The sequence below is a fragment of the Canis aureus genome, chromosome 2 (assembly GCF_053574225.1).
Source record: "Canis aureus isolate CA01 chromosome 2, VMU_Caureus_v.1.0, whole genome shotgun sequence".
Lineage (NCBI taxonomy): Eukaryota > Metazoa > Chordata > Mammalia > Carnivora > Canidae > Canis > Canis aureus.
In genome coordinates this window covers 38,502,888-38,526,407 of record NC_135612.1, presented here as the reverse complement: position 1 = coordinate 38,526,407, position 23,520 = coordinate 38,502,888, and the positions used below count along the sequence as shown (strand labels likewise).

At 53.0% G+C, this 23,520-nt stretch overlaps 2 protein-coding genes and 1 long non-coding RNA gene across 3 annotated transcripts in view; 2 read left to right on the top strand and 1 right to left on the bottom strand.

Moving 5' to 3' along the window:
- Window positions 1-1,945: 1,945 nt before the first annotated feature.
- LOC144290499 (uncharacterized) lies at window positions 1,946-4,135 on the top strand. Its single transcript, XR_013358114.1, has 4 exons — window positions 1,946-2,120; window positions 2,858-2,938; window positions 3,051-3,194; window positions 3,397-4,135. It is a non-coding gene; the product is annotated as an uncharacterized LOC144290499 (long non-coding RNA).
- A 7,700-nt stretch (window positions 4,136-11,835) lies between these two features.
- LOC144289840 (uncharacterized) lies at window positions 11,836-20,480 on the bottom strand. The gene is made up of 5 exons (XM_077858318.1): window positions 20,177-20,480; window positions 19,713-20,122; window positions 18,515-19,348; window positions 13,397-18,424; window positions 11,836-13,207 (listed from the first exon to the last, which is right to left on the bottom strand). The coding sequence occupies exons 1-4, from the start codon at window positions 20,478-20,480 to the stop codon at window positions 18,224-18,226; spliced, it is 1,749 nt and encodes a 582-aa protein (XP_077714444.1). The 3' UTR covers window positions 11,836-13,207; window positions 13,397-18,223.
- The window catches only part of KLF13 (KLF transcription factor 13), a 50,201-nt gene continuing 47,055 nt past the window's right edge, over window positions 20,375-23,520 (top strand). Inside the window, exon 1 of the mRNA XM_077868887.1 lies at window positions 20,375-21,070. Within this exon, the coding sequence (XP_077725013.1) occupies window positions 20,479-21,070 (592 nt within the window). The 5' untranslated portion in view covers window positions 20,375-20,478. The remainder of the gene's footprint in view (window positions 21,071-23,520) is intronic.

Sequence of the window (23,520 nt, the reverse complement as noted above, 5' to 3'; positions counted from 1 at the left end):
GTGCCCCGGGCCAAAGGCAGGCGCCAAACCGCTGCGCCACCCAGGGATCCCTCGCACCTGTGTTCTTAAAGAGGACCCCCTGGGCCGCTTTCCTGCCTAAAGGAAACACAATCTGCCTTCTTCCTCTTCTGTAGTCATTATTTATTTATCTGGAAGATACTTTGGTGGTAGAAATTCAGAGCTGCACACAGCCGACTCTAAGGAGGGCAATGGTGAACAGAGAGGGGACAGAGCTGTCTCTGTGGGCCTGCCGTGGGAGGCTAACAGCCTTTGCATCAGTAGAGCCCTGGGCCCACACTAGAGCGTGCTGTGCTCACACCCAGCCTTTTGCTCTTTCTCTCCTCCCAGGCATAGAGGTGCATGTGTGTCTTCATTTTACAGATGGGGAGACTGAGGCCCAGGACTCAAGGGATGGGGCCAAGGGCACTCCCAGGGCTACAGAGTCCTGGCCCCAAGGCAGCCCTGCAGGGGGCCTGTAGTTTTTCCCTGGTGTGCTAGGTGCAGCCGCCTTCTGCAAATTACAACTGCTGCTTGTTGCTATGGTGACTGGTTGTGTTACTCCAGCACTGCTGAGCTGTGTAAACCACCTCCCTCTAAGCTGGGTTCGTTTTTTTTTTTTTTTTTTTTTTTTTTTTTGCAAGAGTGAATGTCTGCCTCCAGGTGTGTGTGTATGTGTGCATAACTGCCACCACCTGGGGCCTGCACACCACTCTTCCTGGCACACTTGCCTCTTCCCTGGGCCCAGTGCAGCTGGGGCTCCTGCTCCACTCAACCCCACTCCTTTCCTAGGGTGCTGCTGTGCAGGGTGCCTGGTCCACCCCTCCCAGGCCCTGTGCAGTCCCCAGGGTCGGTACATGGGAGCACCCACATTCGTGTTTAAGCTGAAGAGGACTCTGTTATATGCATGGACCATACAACCAACCCTTGCAAATGGACAGTTGGGCTGTTTCTAACCTCTGGCTGCTACAAACAAATCTTTGAAGAATAAGCTTGAACATATGTCATTTTGCACATGGGAGAATATTTGTAGAATAAATCCCTAGAAATAGCATTATTGGGAAATGAGTGTGTGAGTTTATAAACTTGGTAAATGTTGCCAAACTGCTGTCCATCATCATTACCCATTGCATGCCTATAATGTGCCGGCCCTGACCTGACATCGTGTCTGGATTATCTTGTTTGTCTCTCCACAACCCTGTGCAGGAGGTTATTACTCTCTTCCTTCTGATGAAGTTTTGGAATAAAGGTGAGGTTTGGTGGCGTGAGGTCCGGAGCCGAGCCGACGACCAAGAAAGAATTCTTGAGACGCATTTGATGCAAAATCATGGTTTTATTAAAGCCCCGGGACAGGACCCATGGGTAGGAAAAGCTGCTGCTCACCTGTGAGGGGTGGCTGATTATATACCTGGGAGTTAGGAGGGGTTTGGGGATAGCTTACTCTCTAAATAATTTTGGAAGCAAGGTTTCCAGGACCTTGAGGGAGCTAGCTATTGTTGGGAAAAGGTCACTTATTACCGGCTAATAAAACCTGAGTCATGAGACCCTTCAGATGTATATTGGTGGGCCATGTGCTTGGGGGATGATTGCCAACATGGATCTTGGTGGGTAGAGATAAAGGAAATTTCTAAAGGAATTTTTATACGTTAAAGTAGGCTTACAGGATCCTGGGGGTGGGGCTAAGACTGCCTTTTGCCCTCAGCAAAGTATTAACATCCAGGCAGTTGAGTCCATAGAGTAATGTCACTGCCTGTTTCAAGGACTTGTCAATGTGCTTTGTCCTCACTAGTCCTCTGTTCCCCCTTCACTTCTATGCACAAGGAAACTGAGGCTTGGAGAAATTTGGAAATCTGCCAAATCACTGTAGCATCTGTCTTTTGGGCAGGCAGGTGCAGCCCCGGAACCCCCTTCAAGCTCTGAGTGCCCGTGAACTCAGGGATGGGCCCTCCTCACACCAGCCAGCCTGCCCCTGGAACCAGGGGACCCACAGTCCCTCTGCCACCAAGTCTGTCAAGTCCAGACACTGTCCCCAGCTTGGCCAGCTCAGCCTGAGTGGCGCCTGCTCAGAGGGGCCTCTCCCAGCTGCCTGGTCTCATTCTTCCCGGCTGGTTGCACAAATTGAGGTAATGTCCTTCTGCCTCTGCTTCTTTTCTTTGGTCCTGTCACCTCCTGGCTGGACTGAGAGTCCCCATGAGAGCTGGGTCCAGGCCCACACAGCCCAGGCAGGCTCACCCGGCCTCACTGGGGAGGTTGGTGGGGAGGAGCAGGACGAGTTCTGGGAGGGCGGGTGGGGGCCTGGAGACCTTACTTCATCTGCATCACAAACAGTTAGCAGAGTCGAGGAGGGGGAGATTGCTGGGAACCTCCTCCTTTGTTTGCATAACAAAAGCAATTGCCCCGAGCCTCTCTGCAGCAGCTACAGGCTGCTTTGTTGAGCACTCTCAGCCGGGCTCGGCGAGTCCCAGGAATTGTCCCTAGCACCGATCCTTCCCGGGCTCCACTGCCACCCGGGCTGACAAAAGCCACATTGTGGGGTGAGCAGCAGCTGCCGGCATCTGCTCCCCGTGCCGCCGCCCAGGGGCCTTGAGGCTGCTCGGTGCAAATGCTGCCCTTGCTGGGGCCACAGCCAGAGTCACGGTCAGACTCGGATTCCCTGGGGTCTCATGCGGAGGGAGAGGGCTGACCTTACCTGATGAAAGAGGTCTCCAGGTCACCTGGTGACTAATGGTGACCCCAGATTTGAAGGAGGGAAGATAACTGCCGTGGTATGCGCACCTGCCGCGTGGCAGACGCCATACCCACATGGAAATAGCACATTATCTGATGCTCCGCTCACAGCAGGTGTTTTTGCGCTGTTTAGATGGGGAAGCAGCCTCAGAGGTTCATGAGATTCCTAGCATCACACAGCAGAGCCTGGGCTTGAAGGATCCATCCCCTCAAGGTGTGTTTCTCTAGGCCATCCCTGAGGTTCCTCCCACTCCTCACTCCTTTTCCCCTTGCCCTTTCTGAGCATCTCAACCTTCTTTCTCCCTCCTGTGCCCCCTCTGCACCAGGGTCAGCACATCTAGCTGCCTGGGTCAGCACACCGACTCCCCTGAGAGCCTTCCACTCAGGCTCTTGCCTTTGCACCTGTGGCCAGTGTAACAAGACTGTCTGCCCTTGCCCCACTTGGGGCCCATGCCATCAGCAAGCATCAGGTGAGTCCTAGAGCACCGTCCTCCACCTGGGAGCATACCTTGATGATCTTGGGCTGTCTCTCCTATCACACCTGAATTCCCTCTGTCCCCAAGGGGACCCACAAACTCCCACTAACCCTACAAACTCAGCCTTGCACACACCTCAGCTTCCCTGAATGCCCCTTCATGCTCTTCCAAATTTTGCTGTCTTCTGTCTGCACAGGGTTTGGCATTCCAGCCATGAGTTCCTTCTGCATTTTGGCCCCCTGGGTACTTAGCCCAGAAGCACAATCAACCAACCTCCATGCCTACAATCAACCAACACTCCTGGACCTAAATTAACTTTATGACTGTACTGCACATGAGAACACTGCAGCTTCTCTGGCTTTCAGGAGAGATGTTCAACTCTGTATGTGTATCCAGCTAACCTGAAGGGATCTGGGTTACACTGGTCACAAAGGCAAGGGTGCCCACATGCCCACAGGGGGTGGCTGGTGAGGCCTTGATGTGATATGAGCAGCGTAGGGAAACCACAAGGTAAACCAACAGGACAGTAAGAGCACGTGAGGAGCCGGGTGTGCGGGGCTGTGCCTTCAACCAGGAAACAACTATGTACAAAGAACTTCCCTCCAAGTGAATGGTCTGCTTTAGGGTGATCCTATGCAGGACCATTCATCTTAGTGGGATAAGCTAGAAGCATAGGGCATAGCTGGAGGGAGGACCAGAGGGTGTTCTCCCTTTAGATCCAGGGGATCCCTTGTCTGCCCTGTAAGAAGGCTCTGTGGGGTTACAGCTGCCTCATCCAAGCTCATGGTAAACTTGACAATCCCGGGTCCCCAACAGCTCTCTGACGAACAAGCCAGCAACCCTCATCAAGAAAACCCTGGAAATAAGGGAGAAGAAATGGGTAGGAAATATCAGAAAGGGAGACAGAACATGAAGACTCCTAACTCTGGGAAACAAACTAGGAGTGGTGGAAGGGGAGAAGGGCGGGGGGTGGGGGTGAATGGGTGTCGGGCACTGAGGAGGGCACTTGATGGGATGAGCACTGGGTGTTATTCTGTATGTTGGCAAATTGAACATCAATAAAAAATAAATTTATTATTAAAAAAAAAAGAAAACCCAGGAAATCTGGAGGAGGGCAGAGGTGGGGATTTGGGAACATTTCATTCTCTACCCCTTCCCACTAGGAAAATAAGCACCCACATATCAGAGCATGCTCATTTGTTAGGTATCCAATTAAACCTCGCAGAGGATGGCAAATTTGAATGAGCTCCCCCGACTGTCCCAAGTTGGCAAACACTCTGAATCAGAAAACAGGATCTGTAACAAGAGGCTGGGGGTGGCTGACGCTGGGCATCCTGGGCCCCTGTCCCAGGCTGCCTCCTGCCACAAGAACAGGGAAGTCAGAGACTTGCTTCCTCAGTCTCCCTTATTGTTGACGCGGCTGAGTAAAGTGAAGCAGAAGTCTTCTGGGAAAGTTGCTACACAGAGAAAACGAGTCATGTGCTCCCAACACCCTCCCCCGGCTTCTAGCCCTAACTGGGGACCTGAAGCTGTAGCCATTGTCTCTACAGCAGAACACCAACGTTAAAGGAGGGCAGACGGTCAGGGAGAAGGAGCTGGGCCCTTGTCAGCACCCTTGAGCGGCTTCTCCCAGCCCTGGGAAAGCCAACCTCCTGGCATCTTGTTGTAGGAGACCTCTATTCTATGTGACTGTTGGCTGGGTTTTGTTACTTGCAGCCTAAGGCATTTCTAACTTTATAAACTGGTCTTGGAATCTGAACAGGGCTCTAACCTAGGCCCTGGATGTGGCCTTCGTGTGGCCCACTGTACCTCTCAGAGATGCCTTCCCCCTGTGCGATGGGATAATGATTCCAGCATCACAGGGAATCTCAGGCAGCTCTGACTGCTATAACCAAATACCATCAACTGGGTGGTTCAAACAACAGACATTTATTTCTCACTGTTCTGGAAGCTGGAAGTCCGAGATCTAGGTGTTGGTGTCTCATGAGAATTCTCTTCCTGGCTTATAGATGGCCACCTTCTTGCTGTGGTAGTCAGAGTCAAAAAGAACTCTCTCCGATTTCTTCCTCTTCTTCTAAGGGCACTAATCCAACTATAGTCCTTCCCCAGGACTTGCCCCCCACCCCCACCCAGGCCTCCCAAGGGCTCTGCTTCCTTGCAGACAGGCCGTGCCTGGTCCAGGAATCACACTGGAGTGAGTCTGTGTGTCCCAGAAAACTCAACTCAGACTGCTTCAGGAAGAGAAGAGCTCCATTTCCTCTCATAAAAGCAGCTCAGAAGTAAGTAGATATGGGGGCTCCTCAAGCTTTTGGCAGATTCTAAAGAAGGTGACAAGGGTTCACCTGTCCCTGTGTGGGGTTTCTTGACCATGGTAGTTCTCTCCATGGGTCCTAAGATCCCATTGGTCCCAATGGAGTCATGAGGCATGCCCAGCACCAGGGGAGGCTGGGAAAGTCAGAGATTTTAGGATTCTTCCCCCCTACCTCTGCATCAGAGGCCCTTGGGGGACATTTCCAGGGGGAGCAAGGCTCTGAGTCGGGGTCACTTTCAGCACCTCCCTCGGGAAGGGCCATGCAATCTTAGGAGCTAATTCTTCAACCACAGTAATCCCTCCCCTGATGGGCCCAGTTCCACACAGCCCATGTTCTGTAGGGGAAGCATATCTCACCTTGGCACTTGTAAAATTACAGCTTATCTTGAAAAAGAACAAAAATATCCCTTTTTCAAAAAGAACTTTGGTTTCCTGAAAGGAAGGAAGGGGATTGAGCCATGGCATTCAGGCCTCTCCCATGTCCTGTGAACTGTGTTAGAAGGAGATACCTTCCAATTTTAGCAGTGAAGGGCCTCAGGCACACATACTCTCTGTGGTGGGTTGTACTTCCTAAAGAATGCCATGGTAATGTCTCCCATTCCATGTGTTCTTCTAGAACCTTTCTACTTCCCCATCAATAAGTGGAGTCCATGTCTCCTCCTCTTGAATCTGAGTAGGCCTTCTGATTGCCCCAATCCATGGACTCTGGTTGGGAAGTATTGCTGTCTGACTCCGGATGTCAGGTCATAAAAATGAAGGTGACTTGGCTTGTTGAATGAAGTGAGGGTCCTGTGGGGGCGGACCTGGACCTCTGACATGGTGGCAGATTCAGAGCTCCCCTGGTGCAGCCTCTCTCTCCCACAATGGAGCACAGCCACTTCCCATTCCCCAAAGCCCTCCTCCCTAGGCAGAAATCAGCACATTGTTACCTATTCCCAGAGGCCACAGGTGAGTAGATCAGGAGAGGGCCCAGACTTCAAACTTCTCCATCCTTAGGTGACCTATGGCTTAGTCTGACATGAGAGGCTGTGCCTAAATGGATTATTTTGATTATCTGAATCAATCAGTTCCTTCAGCAACTTAACTTACAGATACCAAGAAGGCCACCCAATTTGCAGAAGAACATGTAAGAGGAGGGTCCAGAAATACAATGATGAGTCCTATGCAAGCCAGGCTTGAAGAAAGAACAATAATGAATTTATTGGTTATGATCTGTGTTCATCTATTAGTAAACCTGGCATAAATATCAAGAACTGCTAGTTCCCCTCCCTATAAAATAAGTTCAGCATTAGACAATTTGAGTAAATTATGGGAGGTTCCATGATTGTCACTAGGGACTCAAGTTCCATTTAGTTTTCTCTTTGATTTGTAGCGTATGCCTTCCAGCATTGGGGTTGGCTCATATTCATAAAATGGCTGCTAGAGCACAAACCATCACATTTACATCCCCAGCAGTCAGCAGGAGGAAGAGGCATAGGGCAAATGCCATCTGTTTCTTCCCATTCTTACAAAACTTTTGGCAAGTCTCACCCAACAACTTCTGCTTCCATCTAACTAATCTCCATTCGCTTCAGGGGAGGGTCAGAAATGCCCTCTTTTAGCCAGTTATCTTGCTGCTTAGCATAAAATTGCAGGATGTCCTCAAATTTTTGGACATTTCTCCCTTCAAAAGATAGAGCTTAATCTCCACCACCCCTACCCCTCTCCCTTTGACTCTGGGCCCAACATAGCAAGTCTCAGAAGAGCCAATGATCTGGAGGTGGCAGAAGGGACTTCAGACAAAGGCTAGCTGTCACTTGGCTCTCGCTCTAGACCCCATGCTCCAGGTTGGGGAAGCTGGCTGCCATGTTGTCAGGACACTCTGGCAGCCCATGGAAAGGACCAAGTGGGAAGGAACAGACAACTGTTACGGACGTGCCAGCCATGTGGGCGAACCACTATGAGGCAGATTCTCCAGCCCCAGTCAGGTCTTCAGATGACCGCAGTCCCAACGTTGTGACTACAGTCTCATGAGAGAGACCCCCCGCCAGAACCTCCCAGCTTAGCCACTCCCAAATCCACAGAAACCAGGAGTCATAGCAAATGTTCATTGTTATACTGAAGCACCAAGTTTGGGGCTACCTTGTTTCACAGCAAGAGCTGATCAATACAGTAAATAATTAGCAACAGCTGTCACAACAAGTAAATAGAGAAAACCTGTCTGTAGAGGCAAGCATTGGCAGAAGAGCAAAGAAATGGTTCTTTTCCTGGAGAGAATATCAATAATCAGCTTTTTGGTGTTTTTCAAATCAAATAATGTTATGAGAGAGAAGCTGTGGAAGCATGGAATTTTGGAGAATGTGTCAGAGAGGCCAGGCCTAGGAAGGTCATACTCCCAGTCATTCAGGAGGAGGCTGGACTTCAAGGATCCTAAATGACTCAAGTTCCAGATCAAAGGGTGGCATGGAAACAAGCATCCAGAACAATGGCCTGCACCCATTTTGTCAGGGGAGGCTCTGAGGAGGCAAAGAACTCACCACTTGGTGTCCCTGAATGCACCCACTAGGCAGCTGTGAGCACCAGGCAAGTCTCAAGTGAGCCCCTCAAACATGGAGTAAGTCCCCTTTTACCATGGAAAACCCTTCACACTTTACCCTTACCCATAGTCCAGACCTCAGAGCTAAGGCTACCATCATTGGTTTCCTCTTTCCCAGGATTGAAAGAGATCATTTTTCTTTGGGCACTAGGTGAGTCATTTCTTAGGTTAAAGAAACCATGCTTGTTCCAGTTACTATTGCTGTGTGACAAACAACCCCCAACATAATGCTCTAAAGCAACAACCATTGCTTTTGTGGGTAAGAATTTTGATGGGTCCTGGAAGGGATGGTTTCTTTCTGCTTCACCAATGTTTGGGGTCTTGGCTGGAAGGTCTGGAAGGTTAGAGGACCTGGGGGCCAGCTGCCAAGATGCTTCTTCATTGACATGCCTGGCACTGTGGTGGGAATCACCCACAGGTCAGGGCAGATGGATTTCTTCTATGGAAGCTGAGGGCTCTAAGAGGGAGCATAGGAAAGTCTTCTTCAAGAGAGCCAAGGTAGAAGCTGACTGGCTTTTATATCTGGCATCAGAAGACACAAAGCTTCCCTTCCACCCTATTCTATGCATTAAAGTAGTCAAGAGCTGGCCAGATCCAATGAGAGGGGTGTCAAAAACTTTGAGGCCATTAAAAAAAAAAAAAAACCACAACTACACTCTTGTTGCAACAATATTTAAACAGCTTTGCAATACTGCAACAATTTCTGCTTTCAAGTGTCAGCTGCCTTTAGCTTGGCTCTGTCTTGGAGGCTCAGGGCATCCCTGGTCCCTCCTGGCTGGCACTGTAGGCCTCTGCAAGAGAAGAGGCAGCTCCTGCACCACGTGGACCTTTGCGTCACCAGCATGCAGTACAGGTGTTGTGGGCAGAAGTGTGTGTGCATCTCTGGAATGTGTCTGCAAATGGGCTGCCTCTCCCACTTGGCCAGCCTGGGAGTATGGACTGCAGCGCTAGAGCCCAGATTTCTCAGTCCCACAGTTACTGCCTCCCAATGGCATTGAGGCAGATAAAGGTCATTAAGGGGGGACTTCAAGGCAACAACAGAATGTGGATGAGGAACCCCTCCATCCCCTGGGCACCTGTTTCCTGAAGGGCTGTACACCTGAGTACTGGGCATAGAGAGGAAGCAAAGTAGACTACTGTTCAGGGCCATCTTCCTCTGCTTGGAAGGGAGCCTTCAAGGGGCCTACCTCATGGTCACCCACCAAACCCAAGGCACACTCCTCAAAAGGGCTTAGGCAGCAGATCCCAGTGGAAACTATTTCTGGATTTCCAGGAAGTGATTTCTGGTCAGAGATGGCAGCCTCTTGGCTGCTCTCAAGTTACCTTAATGAGATTAAAACAAATTCATCTTCAACTTCTCCTTTCCTTTTCTGCAGGGCAAGGGGGCGCTGGGGTAAGAGCGGGGAGAAACATTTCTTTCTTCCTGAAAGAGCAATAGCCCAAGTTGCACAGCTAGCTGTTTTACCTGAAAGAAGTTACATACCAAATACCAAATTAGGAAGCTCAAAGAGGCTCACACAGAAAGAACCAACTCATGCTACAGTTGGAAGACATTTGAAATCAACTAATTTAACTCTAAAACCAGGTATAAAAGCTACCGACCTTCTTGATATACTATCCTACCTAGGAAACCCAAAGCCTAGAAAAAAAACAGTAGAACATATGGCAGGTGTGGATGATGGATGGATATTCCCTGTCCCCTCAGAAGGGGACCCATGTGTCCCAAAAGCTCACCTGTGAATCAGGTGGGCATGACCCAGCAGATTGTCTCCAGCCCCCTTTTCTGTGATTTTATGATGCCTAAGCAATATCATCTAGAGTACTAGCATAAAAGAATACTGCTTCATTTTGTATACTGTCAGCTAAACCTTACCACCCTTCTGTTCTTCACTAAGTCCTACATGCAGACAGCCAAGAATTAAAGAAAGCCTTATCCTATATTGTCTATTGCAAATCCTCCCAATCCCATTAACGAGAATACTCATTAGACAGGATTTCCATGAGAGCCTAGAATGGACCAGCCCTGCTCTAATTTAATTGATTTGATAAATCCCCACATTAATTAGCTAGCTTCCCATAGGCTGGGAGCACCAACTTGTGCTGACACTCTAGGCTGTGCATCTTGCTACACATGTCCTGGAGGATGTCTCTCAAGCTGACAGAGGCTCAGTTTTCTCCCCTGTGAAATAGGAAGGAATGACACCTTCCTTGTAGCATTTCCATGTGTGTCAACGTGTCAGGGGAGTTCTGAAGTGTTCCCAAAGTTTGGGGCTTCTTGTTACTGGCCGGGGCTTGGAAGAAACATCAGACTCATGTCCAAAGGATGAAATGAAGCATTTGACCCTGAACACCCACCCAGGGAGAGGATCACAGATTATGAACAGTAGACGACCAAGGGGCAAGACTGGGAGGTGACATACAGAATAGGCAATTATCATGGCAACAGAGATCCTCCCAGATTATCAGGAAGGAAAGTGGAATCCCATGTCGGTTGCCACGTTTACGAGTGGGAGCCATCTGTTCCAGCAAGCCTGGAAGGGACCATCCATCATTTTAACATGCTTTCCTCCTACATTTGTTGCAGACACTAAATATCTCTTCGGTCTTTCGATGGCTGGTCTCAGAAGCATTTCTGGTTTTAATCTTCTGCTGTGTAAGCATGCACCAGATGTGAAGCCAGCTTTCATCATTTAGGACCTGATGAATTATTTTGTACTCAAGGACCACTGGGAGATGGGACATGAAAACAGCTTTCTACCCCACCCCCATGTCATACAACAGAGAATGGCTTGTTCTCCTTTTCATGAAACAAGCCATCAACGACTATGATGAGGTTTGGGTCAGAAGTTTCTCATCCATCCAACCATCCGATTCTGAAATGGTCAAACTTGAGTACTGCAATGGCTCAGGGTGAAAGTCTCTCTGGAGCAAGAATTCTTTATGATACTGTGGCTAAGTCAGGCGATAGGAGCAGGTGGGAGTCTACGAGTGACCCCTGGGCTGCATGAAGAGGATACTGCTTGCTTTCTATGGGTGGAGGGCCTTAGCATCAGGAAATCACGAGGGGATCCTGGATAAATCCCAGCCACCCTCAGCCCAACTCTGGGCCATGGCTTGTGAGTAGATGCAGGACTTAGAGGCAGTGGCTGCCCTGGGAAGAAGTAGGGAAGATGATGGATGCCCAGACTTGGCAACCCACAGCCTGGCTGCCACCAAGAAACCAATCCTAGAGAATAACACTGCAGAACAAAGCACAGCCCTCGCTTTGCCTGGCATCAAACCCCTTCTTCCTATACCTTGTTTTCTTGTTTTTGTTTCACTTCCCTCCTCTCACTTCCACTTTTATATTAGTTAGGGCAAGCTCAGCCCCAGTAATAGGTAGGCCCCAAACTGTGGCTCAAATTCAGTCACCATTCAGGAGAGCACTGCTGGTCAGGTTTCTAGGTCCCAATCTCTTCTCTTTGGTGGCTCCATCATCCCCAAGGGCTTTGTTGTCATAATCACCCAGTTGGCAGAAGGGGAAAGAGAACATGCAGGACAGAACCCATCCTCTTAAAGGCCCCAGTGCAGAAGCAGCTCACTGCCCCTCCACTTCTATTCCCTCACTCAGAACTTGGTCACGGGGTCACATGTAACTGTGCAGGAGTGTGAGGACTGTGGTCAGTCACTGCTGTAGAAATTGGGGATAGATTTTATGGGTGCTTTAGTCCATCTGGGCTGCTGTAACAGAATACCATAGACTCGGTGGCTTATAACAACAGACATTTATTTCTCAAAGTTTTGGAGGCTGGAAGTCCCAGATCAAAGTGCCAAGGATTTTGTGTCTTGTGATAACCCACTTCCTGGTTCATAGATACGAAGCTCATATAGCACTGGGTCTTCACAACACAGAAGGGGCAAAGGAGCTCTCTGGAGTCTCTTCTATGAGGGTACTAGGCCCATTTATGGGGAGGGGGGCTCCACCCTCATAACCCAATCACCTCCCCAAAGCCCCAACCCTTAATACCTTCACCTGAGGGGTTAGGTTTCAACCTATGAATTTGGTGCGGAGAGACACAAGCATTCAGTCTACAGCAACTGGTAGCTGAGTGCTCGTAGTCTAACACATCTTTTAATTGGGATTATTCCTTAAAGTTATATATGCAGATACCTTATAGGCTCAAGGTTTGTTATGAAACAGTAACCCCTCAACTTACCTTTCTTCCCCTTCCCCAGAAATAATCCCTCTTGCCTCTTTCCCCAATTTCTGTAACTCAAACAGGGCATGCATAAATTTTCTATTGTGTAGCAGATTACCACAGGTTTAGCAGCTTGAATCATCCATTTATGATCTGGCAGTTCTGTAGGTCAGAAGTCCAGGAATGGGGCAGCTGGGTTTTCCGCTCAGCTTCTAATGAGGCCAAAATCAAAGTACCACCCAGGTCATGTTCTGTACTAGAGCCCAGGGCCCTCTTCCAACCCAATGACTGTGGTTGAAGTTTGTTCTCTGCAGTCATAAGGCTGAGATCCCAGTTTCAATTGGCCGTCATCTGGAGGCCATTCTGAGACACCCATGTTTCCGGCCATGTAGTCTCTCCTCCATCTTCAAAGCCAGCAATGTAAAACTTCTCCCACCTCAAATCCCAATTTGAATCCCATGCTTCCAATCTCTTTGATCTCCCATCTCTGACCCCTAGACCCAGATAAATCGGCTCAAGTAATTGGGTCAGGCCTACTAGATAACCTCCCCGTCTTGAGGTCAACTGATTTGGGCTTTAATCATATCTGTAAAATGCCTTTACAGAAATACCTGCATTAGCATTTGATTATGGGGAGAAGTATATGTAGACTGGGGACTAGAATGTTGGGGCCATCTTAGAACTTTGTCTGTCACAGCATGATCATATTGCTACCTCTTGGGCTTTCAGTTTGGGGTGCTGTCAGTTATCGCCCCATATGTAGTTGTGGACTTAGTTTCCTTTCCTCTTGCCTCCTCTGCCCGTGTGTACTCCTCAAAAATCTCCATTAGAGGGACACCCGGGTGGCTCAGTGGCTGAGTGTCTGCCTTTGGCTCAGGGAGTGATCCGGGATCAAGTCCCGCACTGGGCTGCTTGCTTCTCCCTCTGTCTATTGTCTCTGCCTCTGTGTGTAAAAAAAAAAAAAAAAAAGGCCCATTAAAGTGACATAGAACAGTTCATTAGAGCAATGCTCCATGTTTTTAAATCTCATGAAAATACCCTCTGTAACTGAGCCAAGTGGTCAACTACAATGGACTCCTTTTGTTTTCTTTGGAGCTCTTGATTGCTTTCTTTTTTGTTTCTATGTACTTACCATTAATTCAACCCCCAAACTCTTTGCCAGTTTTCTTAGTATCCTCAGAAGTCACATTTTGTGGAAGTCACACGTTTGTGGCAACTGTTAATGCTTCACTGAATAGCTCTCAGCTCCTTGTCTTCTGGGGACATCTTGGGTCTGCACCTGGCTCCCTGTGGGCCAGCAGTCCTTGTGACCATTATGAACACAAACTGTCAGTATTCCAGGGCATGGTTGTCCCATTGATCTGGATGCTGGGGTGAGACTGATCATAACCCAGAGCAGTCCCCCAGATAACTCTTGATGTGCTGAGAATTAAACGTTTGGTATTTGAAGCCACAGAGTTTTTGGAATCATCTGTTACTATACCATAACTTAGCTGCTCTGGACTGAGAGAATAGTAACCACGTGTGGGGTGTTGCTGCAAAGAAAATAAGATTTGTGGCATTCGCTTAAGTTTTAATGAGTAGGCAGTGAGAAACCTGACAGTGGAGGCTAGAAGGATGGCCATCATGTGTCCAGGGGTAGAATGTTTGGGAAATCATCACCTGGGAGGACCTGGGAGAACTTGGAAGAATCAGAGAAAAGAGACTTAAGGATATTACTATACCATCAAAGATCAAGAGGCTCAAAGAACTTGCAATTAAGTTTAGAGAGAATAGCATTTACCAAAATGCACCAGAAAGTGGCTATTGACAATGTAGCTGACCAAAATCAAACAAATTAGGTAAGAAATCAATTATATTTTAATTTAATCAGTTAGTAATATTTAAAATGAGAATACTTTATCTTAAAAAAAAAATCAATGAGTTTCAGCCTTTTGATGTGGGTCAGAACGGTATACCATCAGTGGCAAAGCCCCAGCAGTCAGGCCACTAAATGTATCCAAGTGTTGACCCAGGGTGTCTAAATAGCAGAGGAAAGCTACCAAAAGGATTGTCCAGAAGAGTCATGAGATACACCACAGATAAGGAGGACACAGAAGGAAGAAATACAAATTAAAATATGCACAAGTTAGTGAACTGACATTTGCAGACCTGTGACTTTGTAAGTTGATATTGTCCCTCTGTATGTTTGGTGTTCTCAAGTTTGAAGGCATTAAAAACCCTTTAAGTATATATCTAATGCTGTATAAATACACTATAGCTACTGTTTTACTGTCATTGCAGAATATTTTATAATTCTTCCTTGGTTATGATATTTTCACCAAAGGGTCATGTAGCAGTGAACATCGAAATGTGCATTTCATTGTGTTCTTATATGGTTGGAAATGGTTGAAACTTACTGTTTGCTCTAGAGCCTATGTATCTTAAGGAATCTTATTTATTTATTTATTTATTATTTATTTTTTATTTTATTTTTTTTTAGGAATCACATTTAAAATGCCTCTCATATCTGTCCTGGTTTTAAATGAGAGGCATGGACTGTATTTATTGTCTTCCCTGTGTTTATATCAATGTTCTTTTTTTTTTTAAGATTTTATTTATTCATGAGAGACACATAAAGAGAGGCAGATATAGGCAGAGGGAGAAGCAGGCTCCCCATGGAGAGCCTGATGTGGGACTTGACCTGGAACCCCAGGATCACACCTTGAGCCCAAGGCAGATGCTCAACCACTGAGCCACCCAGGTGACCCTGTGTGTATGTGTGTTTTAAGATTTTATTTGAGAGAAAGAGAGAGAGAGAGAGCACAAATGAGGAGGAGAAGGAGACAGGGAAGATGAAGGTGAAGAACCCCTTAGGGTGAAGTGAGAGTCCAAAGAAAAATGCACTGGCCAGGCCTTCCTCGATTGCATGGACTCAAATGACTCCAGGAATATCCTCACTTCTGGGTGGGGGAAAATACCTGTCTGGCACAATTTTAGGTTTGCTATAGACACTGTTTACAGGGACTCTTCCACTCCTCCACTTTCTGAATCAGAGTGTTTGTTGTGTTTTTCTGTCCCTTTCTACCCCCTGTGCATTGGGATTGTGTATTGGGGCTAGGAGTGCTACGCGGGAGTGCGGAACAGACAATTTATCTTTAGGTCATAGGTTTCTAGACTAAAAAGAACTGTATGAGCCAGCCACACATGAACCACACACATGCAAGGACCACTGAGCCTCCTCCAGAGGTCCTGGACCTGAAACTGGACACTGCAGAATCCCCCTCGCCTCAAATCCCTGCCACCCTTCAGGCTCAGATTTCCATGTCCCTGGCCTCTAGGTCCAGATTTAAAAGGCTCCTGAAAGTGGGTCAGGCCCACTTGGGGAGGGGGAAGGTAGATTTTATGTGAGTGACACCTCTGGGTCAGTGCTCTCACTGTCCCTCTGCCATGATGACCAGCATGTTCTAGACAGTGGCTGCCCCATCAACCTCCCTGTCCCTGGGTGCCTCACTATGGACTCGTAGCATGGCCAGAAATAAACCTTTGAGATTTGCAAGTTGTTTGTACTGCAGCATGCCCCAGCCTCTCCTGAGTGATACAGGGATTCTACCTTTTTCACCTGGTGGAGAGGTGTCCCCAGGGCGTCTGATTTACCCCAGCTTGGTCTGTTCGCCCTCTGTGCTTCTCTCCTTCCTGTGTGGAAGACTTCCTGGACCACATGCCTCCCTCTTTGTTGACTGAATTCTTCATTTTGGAAGCATTATCTCTGGTAGCTTCCTACCACGAGAAAGGATGTATGGAAGGCATTATTTATTTATTTATTTATTTATTTATTTATTTTGGAAGGCAAATTTTGTGAGATCTCCTGCATCTAAAAATATTTGGTTTGTACTGTCTGGGTAAACACGGGAAAGTAATTTTACTTTAGATTTCCCAAGGCTTTGCCCCTTGCCTGGTCTACTTGTTGCTGTGGGGAAGCCCACAACCATTCTGACTCCTGACAATCTCTATGTGACCTGCTTCTATTGTCAGGACGCTTCTTGTCTCCATTATTTTGAACTTCAACAGCAATCTCCTTGAGGGTAGGACTATTTTTTCCCAATGAGCTGGGCTCCCTGAGGGCCCTTTCAACACACATTCTTCAGTAGTGGAGACTTTTCTTGGATTAATTCATTGATGACTCCACCCACCCCCTGTGTTTTCTCTGATCATTCATTCCGGGTTCCTGTTATTTCATCAATGGACTTCCTGGATGCTCCTCTAATTTTTTCTCTATTTCCCATTTCTGGCATTCTTTTTTGTTCTACTTTCTTTGTTTTTTTTTTTTTTTTTGCTTTTGTTTTTTGTTTTTTGTTTTTTGAGATTTTATCTATTTTAGAGAGAGAAAAAAAATACCAACAGGGGACGGGTAGAGAGAAAGGGACAAAAAGACTCCGTCCTGAGCATGGACCAAGATCACGACCTCAGCTGAAATCAGGAGCCAGGTGCTCAACTGACTGAGCCACTCAGGCACCCCTTGTTCTACTTTCATAGGGATTTCCTCAACTTTATCTTGTTCCCCCTTCCTGAATCCTTTCTGCTATCTTATGTTAAATTTTGTTTGTTCTCTGAATGTTTCTTTATAGGTGTCCTGCCTTCATGGGTGGCAGTATCTTGATTTCTCTGATGACATTATTAGTAGTTTATGTTGACATATACTTCTCTCTATATAGTCTCTGTTTCTTCCAAGTTGCTTTTTAAAAAGCCATTGGGGCTCTAGATTTCATGCCCCCGCCCCCCCTGGTTTCCTGAGATGCCAGGTCAGCTGTGGCTTCCTGTGAAAGACTGATTAGAAGCTCTGTACACATGTGTGGGGCTCATTATCAGTGGCCTCTCCTTGGGGTGATCCGACTTAGCTGGGTAACCACAGATGCCAGAAAGTTGAGGTATTTCCCTTGGCCCGGTCTGATGCTCCAGAAAACATCCTTTGTCTCCTGGTCCCTGCGATCTGAAATGCCAAGAGGGGTGCAGGGGCTGGTCTCAGTATCCAATATCTTTAAGTTCATTCAATCCCCCTGTTCCTGTTATGGCAATAACAGGAATTATTATGGTCATTTATTATGACCACAATTATGGTCAATTGTGCCTGGTGTCTCCCAACCCAAGATGCTTCCTTTTACTTTCTTTAGGCTCCAGAAGTTTCAGGAGGCTCCAGAAGTTCACCACCTTTACCAGAAACCCTAGCTACCTTTTCAGTCTTGAACCTCTTTACTCCCAGACACATCTCCATCTACTTGTTCTCATCTGATCTTCCCTACTCTGTTTTTGTATATTCTGTTCCTTCCATCTGACACTTGATCCCCACCCACCCTCGTTTATACATAAGCTACCTCTGCCAGAATACCACATAAAAAGAAAAACGCGGACTACTCACAGCTCTGGGGAGGAGAAATGCATCTCTGGATACTGGAACATACTTCTACGTGGTAAAGGCTGCAGGGTCTGAGGCTTTCAGTGAACGATCATCAAACGCTTGAGAAACCAACCAGGGAACTGAGTTTTGCATCCAGAATGCCACAGGGCACAGCTGAAACCCTTAGGGAGACTGCACTCAGCACCCCCAGAGAGGCCTAAGGACAGCTTTGGGCTGTGGATGGGGTGGGGTGCGTGGCAGTGCAGAGGACCTCAGATAAGGAGGCCAGGCCAGCCTGCCCTCACCCAGGGCAGGTGTCTTGCCCATGGCTGTGGCCCAGTGCCTAGAATAGTGCATGTTTGTGGGAGGACGGCCAGTGTGCGTGTGCAGGCTGGGGTACTGCAGCAGGAGAGGAACAGGCAGGGGATGGATGCCGGTAAGTCCGGGAAGGGCCAGCTCCAACTTTAACTAAGTGACTGTGGCATGTGGCAGGACTACGGGAACACTCTGAATCATTATTTGGTCAGGACACAAACCTCTTAAACGTCACCAACACAATCTGCCGGGCAGAACGACTCCTTCCTGTCAGGAGACCCTCCTGGAGGGATCTGACCCAGATGGCCCTGACGGAGCCCACCCCAGGGAAGCACTCCTGCGGACTTCCCAGAGGGCACCGGCTTGATCAGGGAGAGGTAAGCGTAGGGTGTCAGTTACCAACACCGAGGGCGCTCGCTCTTCACCGTGACACGCCACAGAGAACACCTCTCTCAGTTCCTTCTTCGTTACCTGGAAAAACGTTTTTTTCTCACCAGGCCTCAAATTAATTCGGTGGGAAATGGCCGCTCCTAATTTTGCGCGCAGGATAGCGCTGCCTACCCTCCACCCCACCCAGGTCCACGCGGTTCCAGCGTCTCGAGCGTCTCGGCTGCTGCCACCCAGCAGGTTCCCCGCGCGGTCCGTCGGCTGACACGTGCGATCCGTCCACGAAGGCAAACCGCCCAGGGGCTGCAGTCCCAGGCGCTGCCTTCCAGTCCAGGGGCTGCCGGCGAGGGTCCGGAAAGGAGCGTGCTGCGCCCATCCCGAGGCAGTGGGAAGCTGTACACTGGTTCCTCCCACGAGGGCTAGGCCTGTAGAAGGATGGTGGGGCCGAGGGGGTGAAGGCGGGGGCGCCGGTGGCGGTCGGGGCCAGTGGAAGGGCCAGGGCCATGAGGACGCGGACTGGACGGCCCGGGGTATTCGCTCCGCGAGGCCCAGATGGCGGGTGGGTGGGGCGCGGCGGGCGGGGGCCTCGCAGCTGGTGGCGTTTGAAGCCTTCCCACCGCGGCGGGAGGAGGCAGCCGAGAGGAATTGGCAGCAGGCCTGGGGCGAGAAGGAAGGGGCCCCGCGTTCCCTGAACGGCGGCGCCGGCTGCACCGGCACGTAGTTCACTCCTGCAAGCACGAGAGGCGGTGGGCACGTCACCCACGTTGCCAGGTTATCCACCAGCCCGGGGCCGGTCGTCAGGCTCCGCCGGAGCCCGGCTCCCCACCAGCGCGATCCCCTCCGGGTCCCCGGCCGCCCGGGACCAGACGGGGACGCTGTCAGTCCTTCCTGCGGGAGCGGCCCCGCCGCAGCCGTGACCTCGCTCCCAGCCGGGCCGCCCCGAGGCCGGGAGCTCAGCAGAGGAAGAGCAAGGAGAGGGCGAGCGCCCGCGTCTCGAGGCGCGGCCACCTAGAAACCCTGCGGCGGCGGGGGGGCACGAGGCGTGGTTCCGCCCCCGGGCCAGGCCGGCAGCCCCGCGCCCAGCGGAGCGGACACGCCTCCTCGCCGCGCCAACGTCGCGGTGGTAGGCAAGAGAGAAGGGGAGGCGAGCCCCGCCGAGGCGCGCCCGTCCCTGGCGCCCCTCACAGGCGGGGATGGAGGGACAAAGGGGCGCCCTCCCGAGCGCTCGCTTCCACTCCCGGGCTCGAGGACGTCACCGTATGGAAGCCCGGCAGGAAAACGTCCCGCGGTCTCCCCGCCGTTGGGAGGAGGGGTGGGCGGCAGGGTGAGAGCGGTCCCTGCGCAGCCACGCCCCGGCCCGCCGCCCTCGGACGTCCTGCGTCCGCGTGCCCGGCTCCCGGCTCAAATTTCCGCTCCTCCTCCCGCGGGCCACGAGGGCACGCCCATTGGCGCGCGCAGGCCCCGGGGCGGGTCGGCCCCTCTCGCCGCTCGGGTTGGTCCGGCCGCCCACCGACGAGCCAATGGCGTCCGCCCGTGCTGCCCTAGGCCACGCCCCCTCCCCGGGCGTGGGCGCGCGGCCGCTCGCTCCCGACGACGCGCGCTCTGGGGTTCCCGCCCCCTCCGCGCGCGCGCGCGCGGGCCCCGCGGCCGCCGCCGCCTGTAACCTGCGCCGCCAGGATGTGGCTGGGGGCTGACGTCGGGTCCAGATGTGGCCCCGGCCCCGCCCACCCCCGGGGCCGGGCCGCCCACACCGAGCCGCGGCGCGCACGGCGGCTGTCCCGCCTGCCACAATGCGCGGCGAGGCTGCGGCCGCGGCTCGGCGAGGGAGTCCCTAACGTCGCCGCTCGGCATCCTTAGGACAGGCCGCCCCTGGCGCCGCGCGGGGATCCCACTGGCCCGCGCCCCCCATGCGCTCACTCCTCGGTGCCCGGCCGGGCCGGCGCCTCGCGGACGCGGAGCCGCGCGGGTGACGGCAGAGGCGGCTGCGCGCCCAGCCCAGCCCGCGGAGAGGGCGCGCCGCGCCCCCGCCCCCCGCCCCCCGCCCCCCGCCCGCTCTCCCGAGGCCGTGGGTGCGGATGCGCCGCTGACGACTCGCCGCGACCAGCAGTGCCGCCGGGCCGCCGGCCGGATCCCGCAGCATGGCAGCCGCCGCCTATGTGGACCACTTCGCCGCCGAGTGCCTCGTGTCCATGTCGAGCCGCGCGGTCGTGCACGGGCCGCGGGAGGGGCCGCAGTCCGGACCCGAGGGCGCGGCCGCCGCTGTCGCCGCCACGCTGCCCCGCGTCGAGGAGCGCCGCGACGGCAAGGACAGCGCCTCGCTCTTCGTGGTGGCGCGGATCCTGGCGGACCTCAACCAGCAGGCGCCGGCGCCCTCCCCGGCGGAGCGCAGAGAGGGCGCCGCGGCCCGGAAGGCGAGGACCCCCTGCCGCCTGCCGCCGGCGCCGCCGCCCGCCCCCGAGCCCGCCTCCCCCGGCGGCGGCGGTGCGGCGGCCGCGCCCCTCAGCCCCGCGTGGAGCGAGCCCGAGGCCGAGCTCGAGGCGGGGCTGGAGCCCGAGCGGGAGCCGGGGCCCGCGGGGAGCGGCGAGCCCGGCCTCAGACAAAGAGGCCGGCGGGGCCGAAGTCGCGCCGACCTCGAGTCCCCGCAGAGAAAGCACAAGTGCCACTACGCGGGCTGCGAGAAAGTTTACGGCAAGTCCTCGCACCTCAAGGCGCACCTGAGAACTCACACAGGTCAGTAGGGCCGCCCGGGCGCCCCGAGCGCGCGGACGGGGACGGCGCCGGCCTCCGGGCCACCGCGCCACCGGGCCACCGCGCCACGCCCCCGGGCCGCCGGCGGGGCTCGAGGGACGGTCGGGCCCGGGGTGGCCGCGGCCTCGCCCCTTCTCCCGCCACGGGGTCCTGCCGGCTGCCCCGCGCGCCGGGCGAGGCGGCTCCGGGAGCTGGGAGCCGGGAGCCGGGAGCCGGGAGCCGGGAGCCGGCGCCCGCCGGGCGACCGCGCCCCCGCCGGGCACGCCCCCTCCCCGGGCGCTCTCGGGCGGGGCCGCGGGGGCGGATGTCGTCATCCGGGCTGCGGGCGTGGACCCCGCGGGGGCTGGGGGACGGCGCGGGCAGGTGTGGGCGCGCCGAGTGGGGGCCGCACGTGCTGCTCTGGGGAGGCGGGCGGCGGGGGCGCCTGGGGGCCGCGCGGGCGGGGGTGCCCTGGCCCCGGCCCCTCCCCCGCGGGCGGCGGGCGCGCGCGCGCTCGGGAGGGGAGGGGAGGGGAGGGGCGGGGAGGGGAGGGGCCCGCCCGCCCGGCCCGGCCGGGCCCGGCCCGGCTCGGCCCGGGCGAGCGGCGGGCGAAGTTCACGCGGGGACAGGGCTCCCTCCAGCCACTCGGCACATTCTTCGCTCTCCTCTTCCTGTAATTTTTCCAGCGCTCTGAGGTTTAACTTGTCGAAGCCAGAGCCAGCGGGGGCCGGTCCGGGTTCTCCGCCCGAGGCTCTTTGTGGGAGCCCCGCCCATCCGGCCGGCGGGGGCGCGCCCAACCCAGGGGGGCTCCTCGGCCTCGGGGCGCTGGCCCCCTCGCCTGCCCGGCCCTGCGCACCGCCCTCTTCTCCGCCCTGCTCTCACCCACCGGCGTCGGGGGCGCGCGGGCGGCACCTGCGCGGGAGCGGCGGCCTCAGCGCACCGTCGCCGGCCTGCGACCCCGGGGCAGACCTCCCCTTCGCACGGGCCCGGAACCTCGTTTTTGGTGGTTTTTCGTAGATATATATATATATATATATAAATTTTTTTTGTTGTTTTTTTTTTTTAAGCACAAACGTGGGAGCTGTGTTTTAATGGATGGCACACCTTTCTCTCCTAGTTTGGTTTGAAAGAAATGTGTCTTTCCTCAGGGCTCGCGCTAACTCTTGTTACACTTAATTTTTCCACCTTTGGACCAGGTTAAAAACCCGAATACAGTTACTTTGTTACCAATGACTTAGATTTTACATTTATAAAACAGTAAAGAAGCTGACTAAAAGACTGACTCAAAAACCGCAGTCCTAAGACTCTGGAGCTGAAAGACCCCCTTCTTTTGGCGAATTTGGAACGGAGCTGTCCCGAGGTCTGCAAGTGTCAAGGCCGGCGGATTTCAGACCAACCTTGACCTCGGAGGCTGCCCCCGCGGTTCTGGTCCTTGCCGTGGCCGCCCCGAATCGCGTGGCTGGTGGGGGTGGGGGCGTCGAGGGTGAATGGCGGGGCCTTTTCTGCTCTTTGTGAGTACGAATTAAGGGTGTGTGGACCGAGATAGGGGGTGGGGTGAGTGTAGGCATATTGGTTCTGCTTGGGAACTGTAGTGCAAGGGTGGGTGTGGCGGTGAAGGAGGGGCCAAGCTAGGCAAGGATCCTGGAGCTGCCAGATTACGGAGGCGGGGGCAGTGCGTGGGGCGTGGCTTGAGGGCCGCCCTGGGGGCCGAGGCCAGTATTGGACGGGTAATTGAATGATTGGACGCCCCTCCAGCCTGTTTCCCAGTGGATCCTCCGCCCCGCTGCGGTGTTGGAGAACCGCGGAGGGGCTGGCCGAGGGCGGGGCTCGCTGTCGAGGGCGGGGCAGGCTTGGATGGGGCCTGAGCTGGAGGGTAGCCTCTGGCTTGGCTCGCCCCCTGGTTCAGGCTCTAGTGTTCCTGAGCAGGTCTAGGCCAGAGGATTGGGCAGAGGCAATGGGAACCCGGGCCTCCCCCAGTGGGGTGGAACCCAGTCTCTCTGGGGTGCTTTGAAACCTGAAGCAACAGGAGAGGATGGAAACCAACACCGACTGCAGTGTGCTGTGTCTAAGAGCAAGGAGCCGGCCTCACCCTCCGGGTGTGCAGAAACTCGAGGCCCTACCTCCAGAGCAGATGTAGACCTCCGAGTCAGGAGTGTACAGGTTTCTTTGGGAGCCCTTGCAGATGTAGATTTCCAGTTCCAGATACTGACCATCCGCCCAACATACAGTTTAAATGGTGCCCCAGGTGAATCTGATTATGAACCACGAACCTGCCTCTGGGGGGTGTCTGGTTCAGCTTCTGCTGGAGGGCTCTTCTAGGGAGCCTGTGCCAGGTGTGCAGAACATAATTAGCTGGTGGTCATAGAGGATACAAGGGTAGCCCACAGGCCACAGTGGGGGACTGAGAGGCCAGGCTACCCTGGGAGAACCTGAGCAGCAGACTTTGGTTCTGA

Excerpts from the sequence above, each read along its gene's own strand:
- LOC144289840 (XM_077858318.1), bottom strand. The coding sequence starts at position 20,480 with ATGCTGCGGGATCCGGCCGGCGGCCCGGCGGCACTGCTGGTCGCGGCG. Across the intron at positions 20,123-20,176 it reads TAAGGATGCCGAGCGGCGAC|GCGGGACAGCCGCCGTGCGC; the intron begins GTTAGGGACTCC and ends GCATTGTGGCAG. Across the intron at positions 18,425-18,514 it reads GGACCTGGGTGGGGTGGAGG|GTAACGAAGAAGGAACTGAG; the intron begins GTAGGCAGCGCT and ends ACGTTTTTCCAG.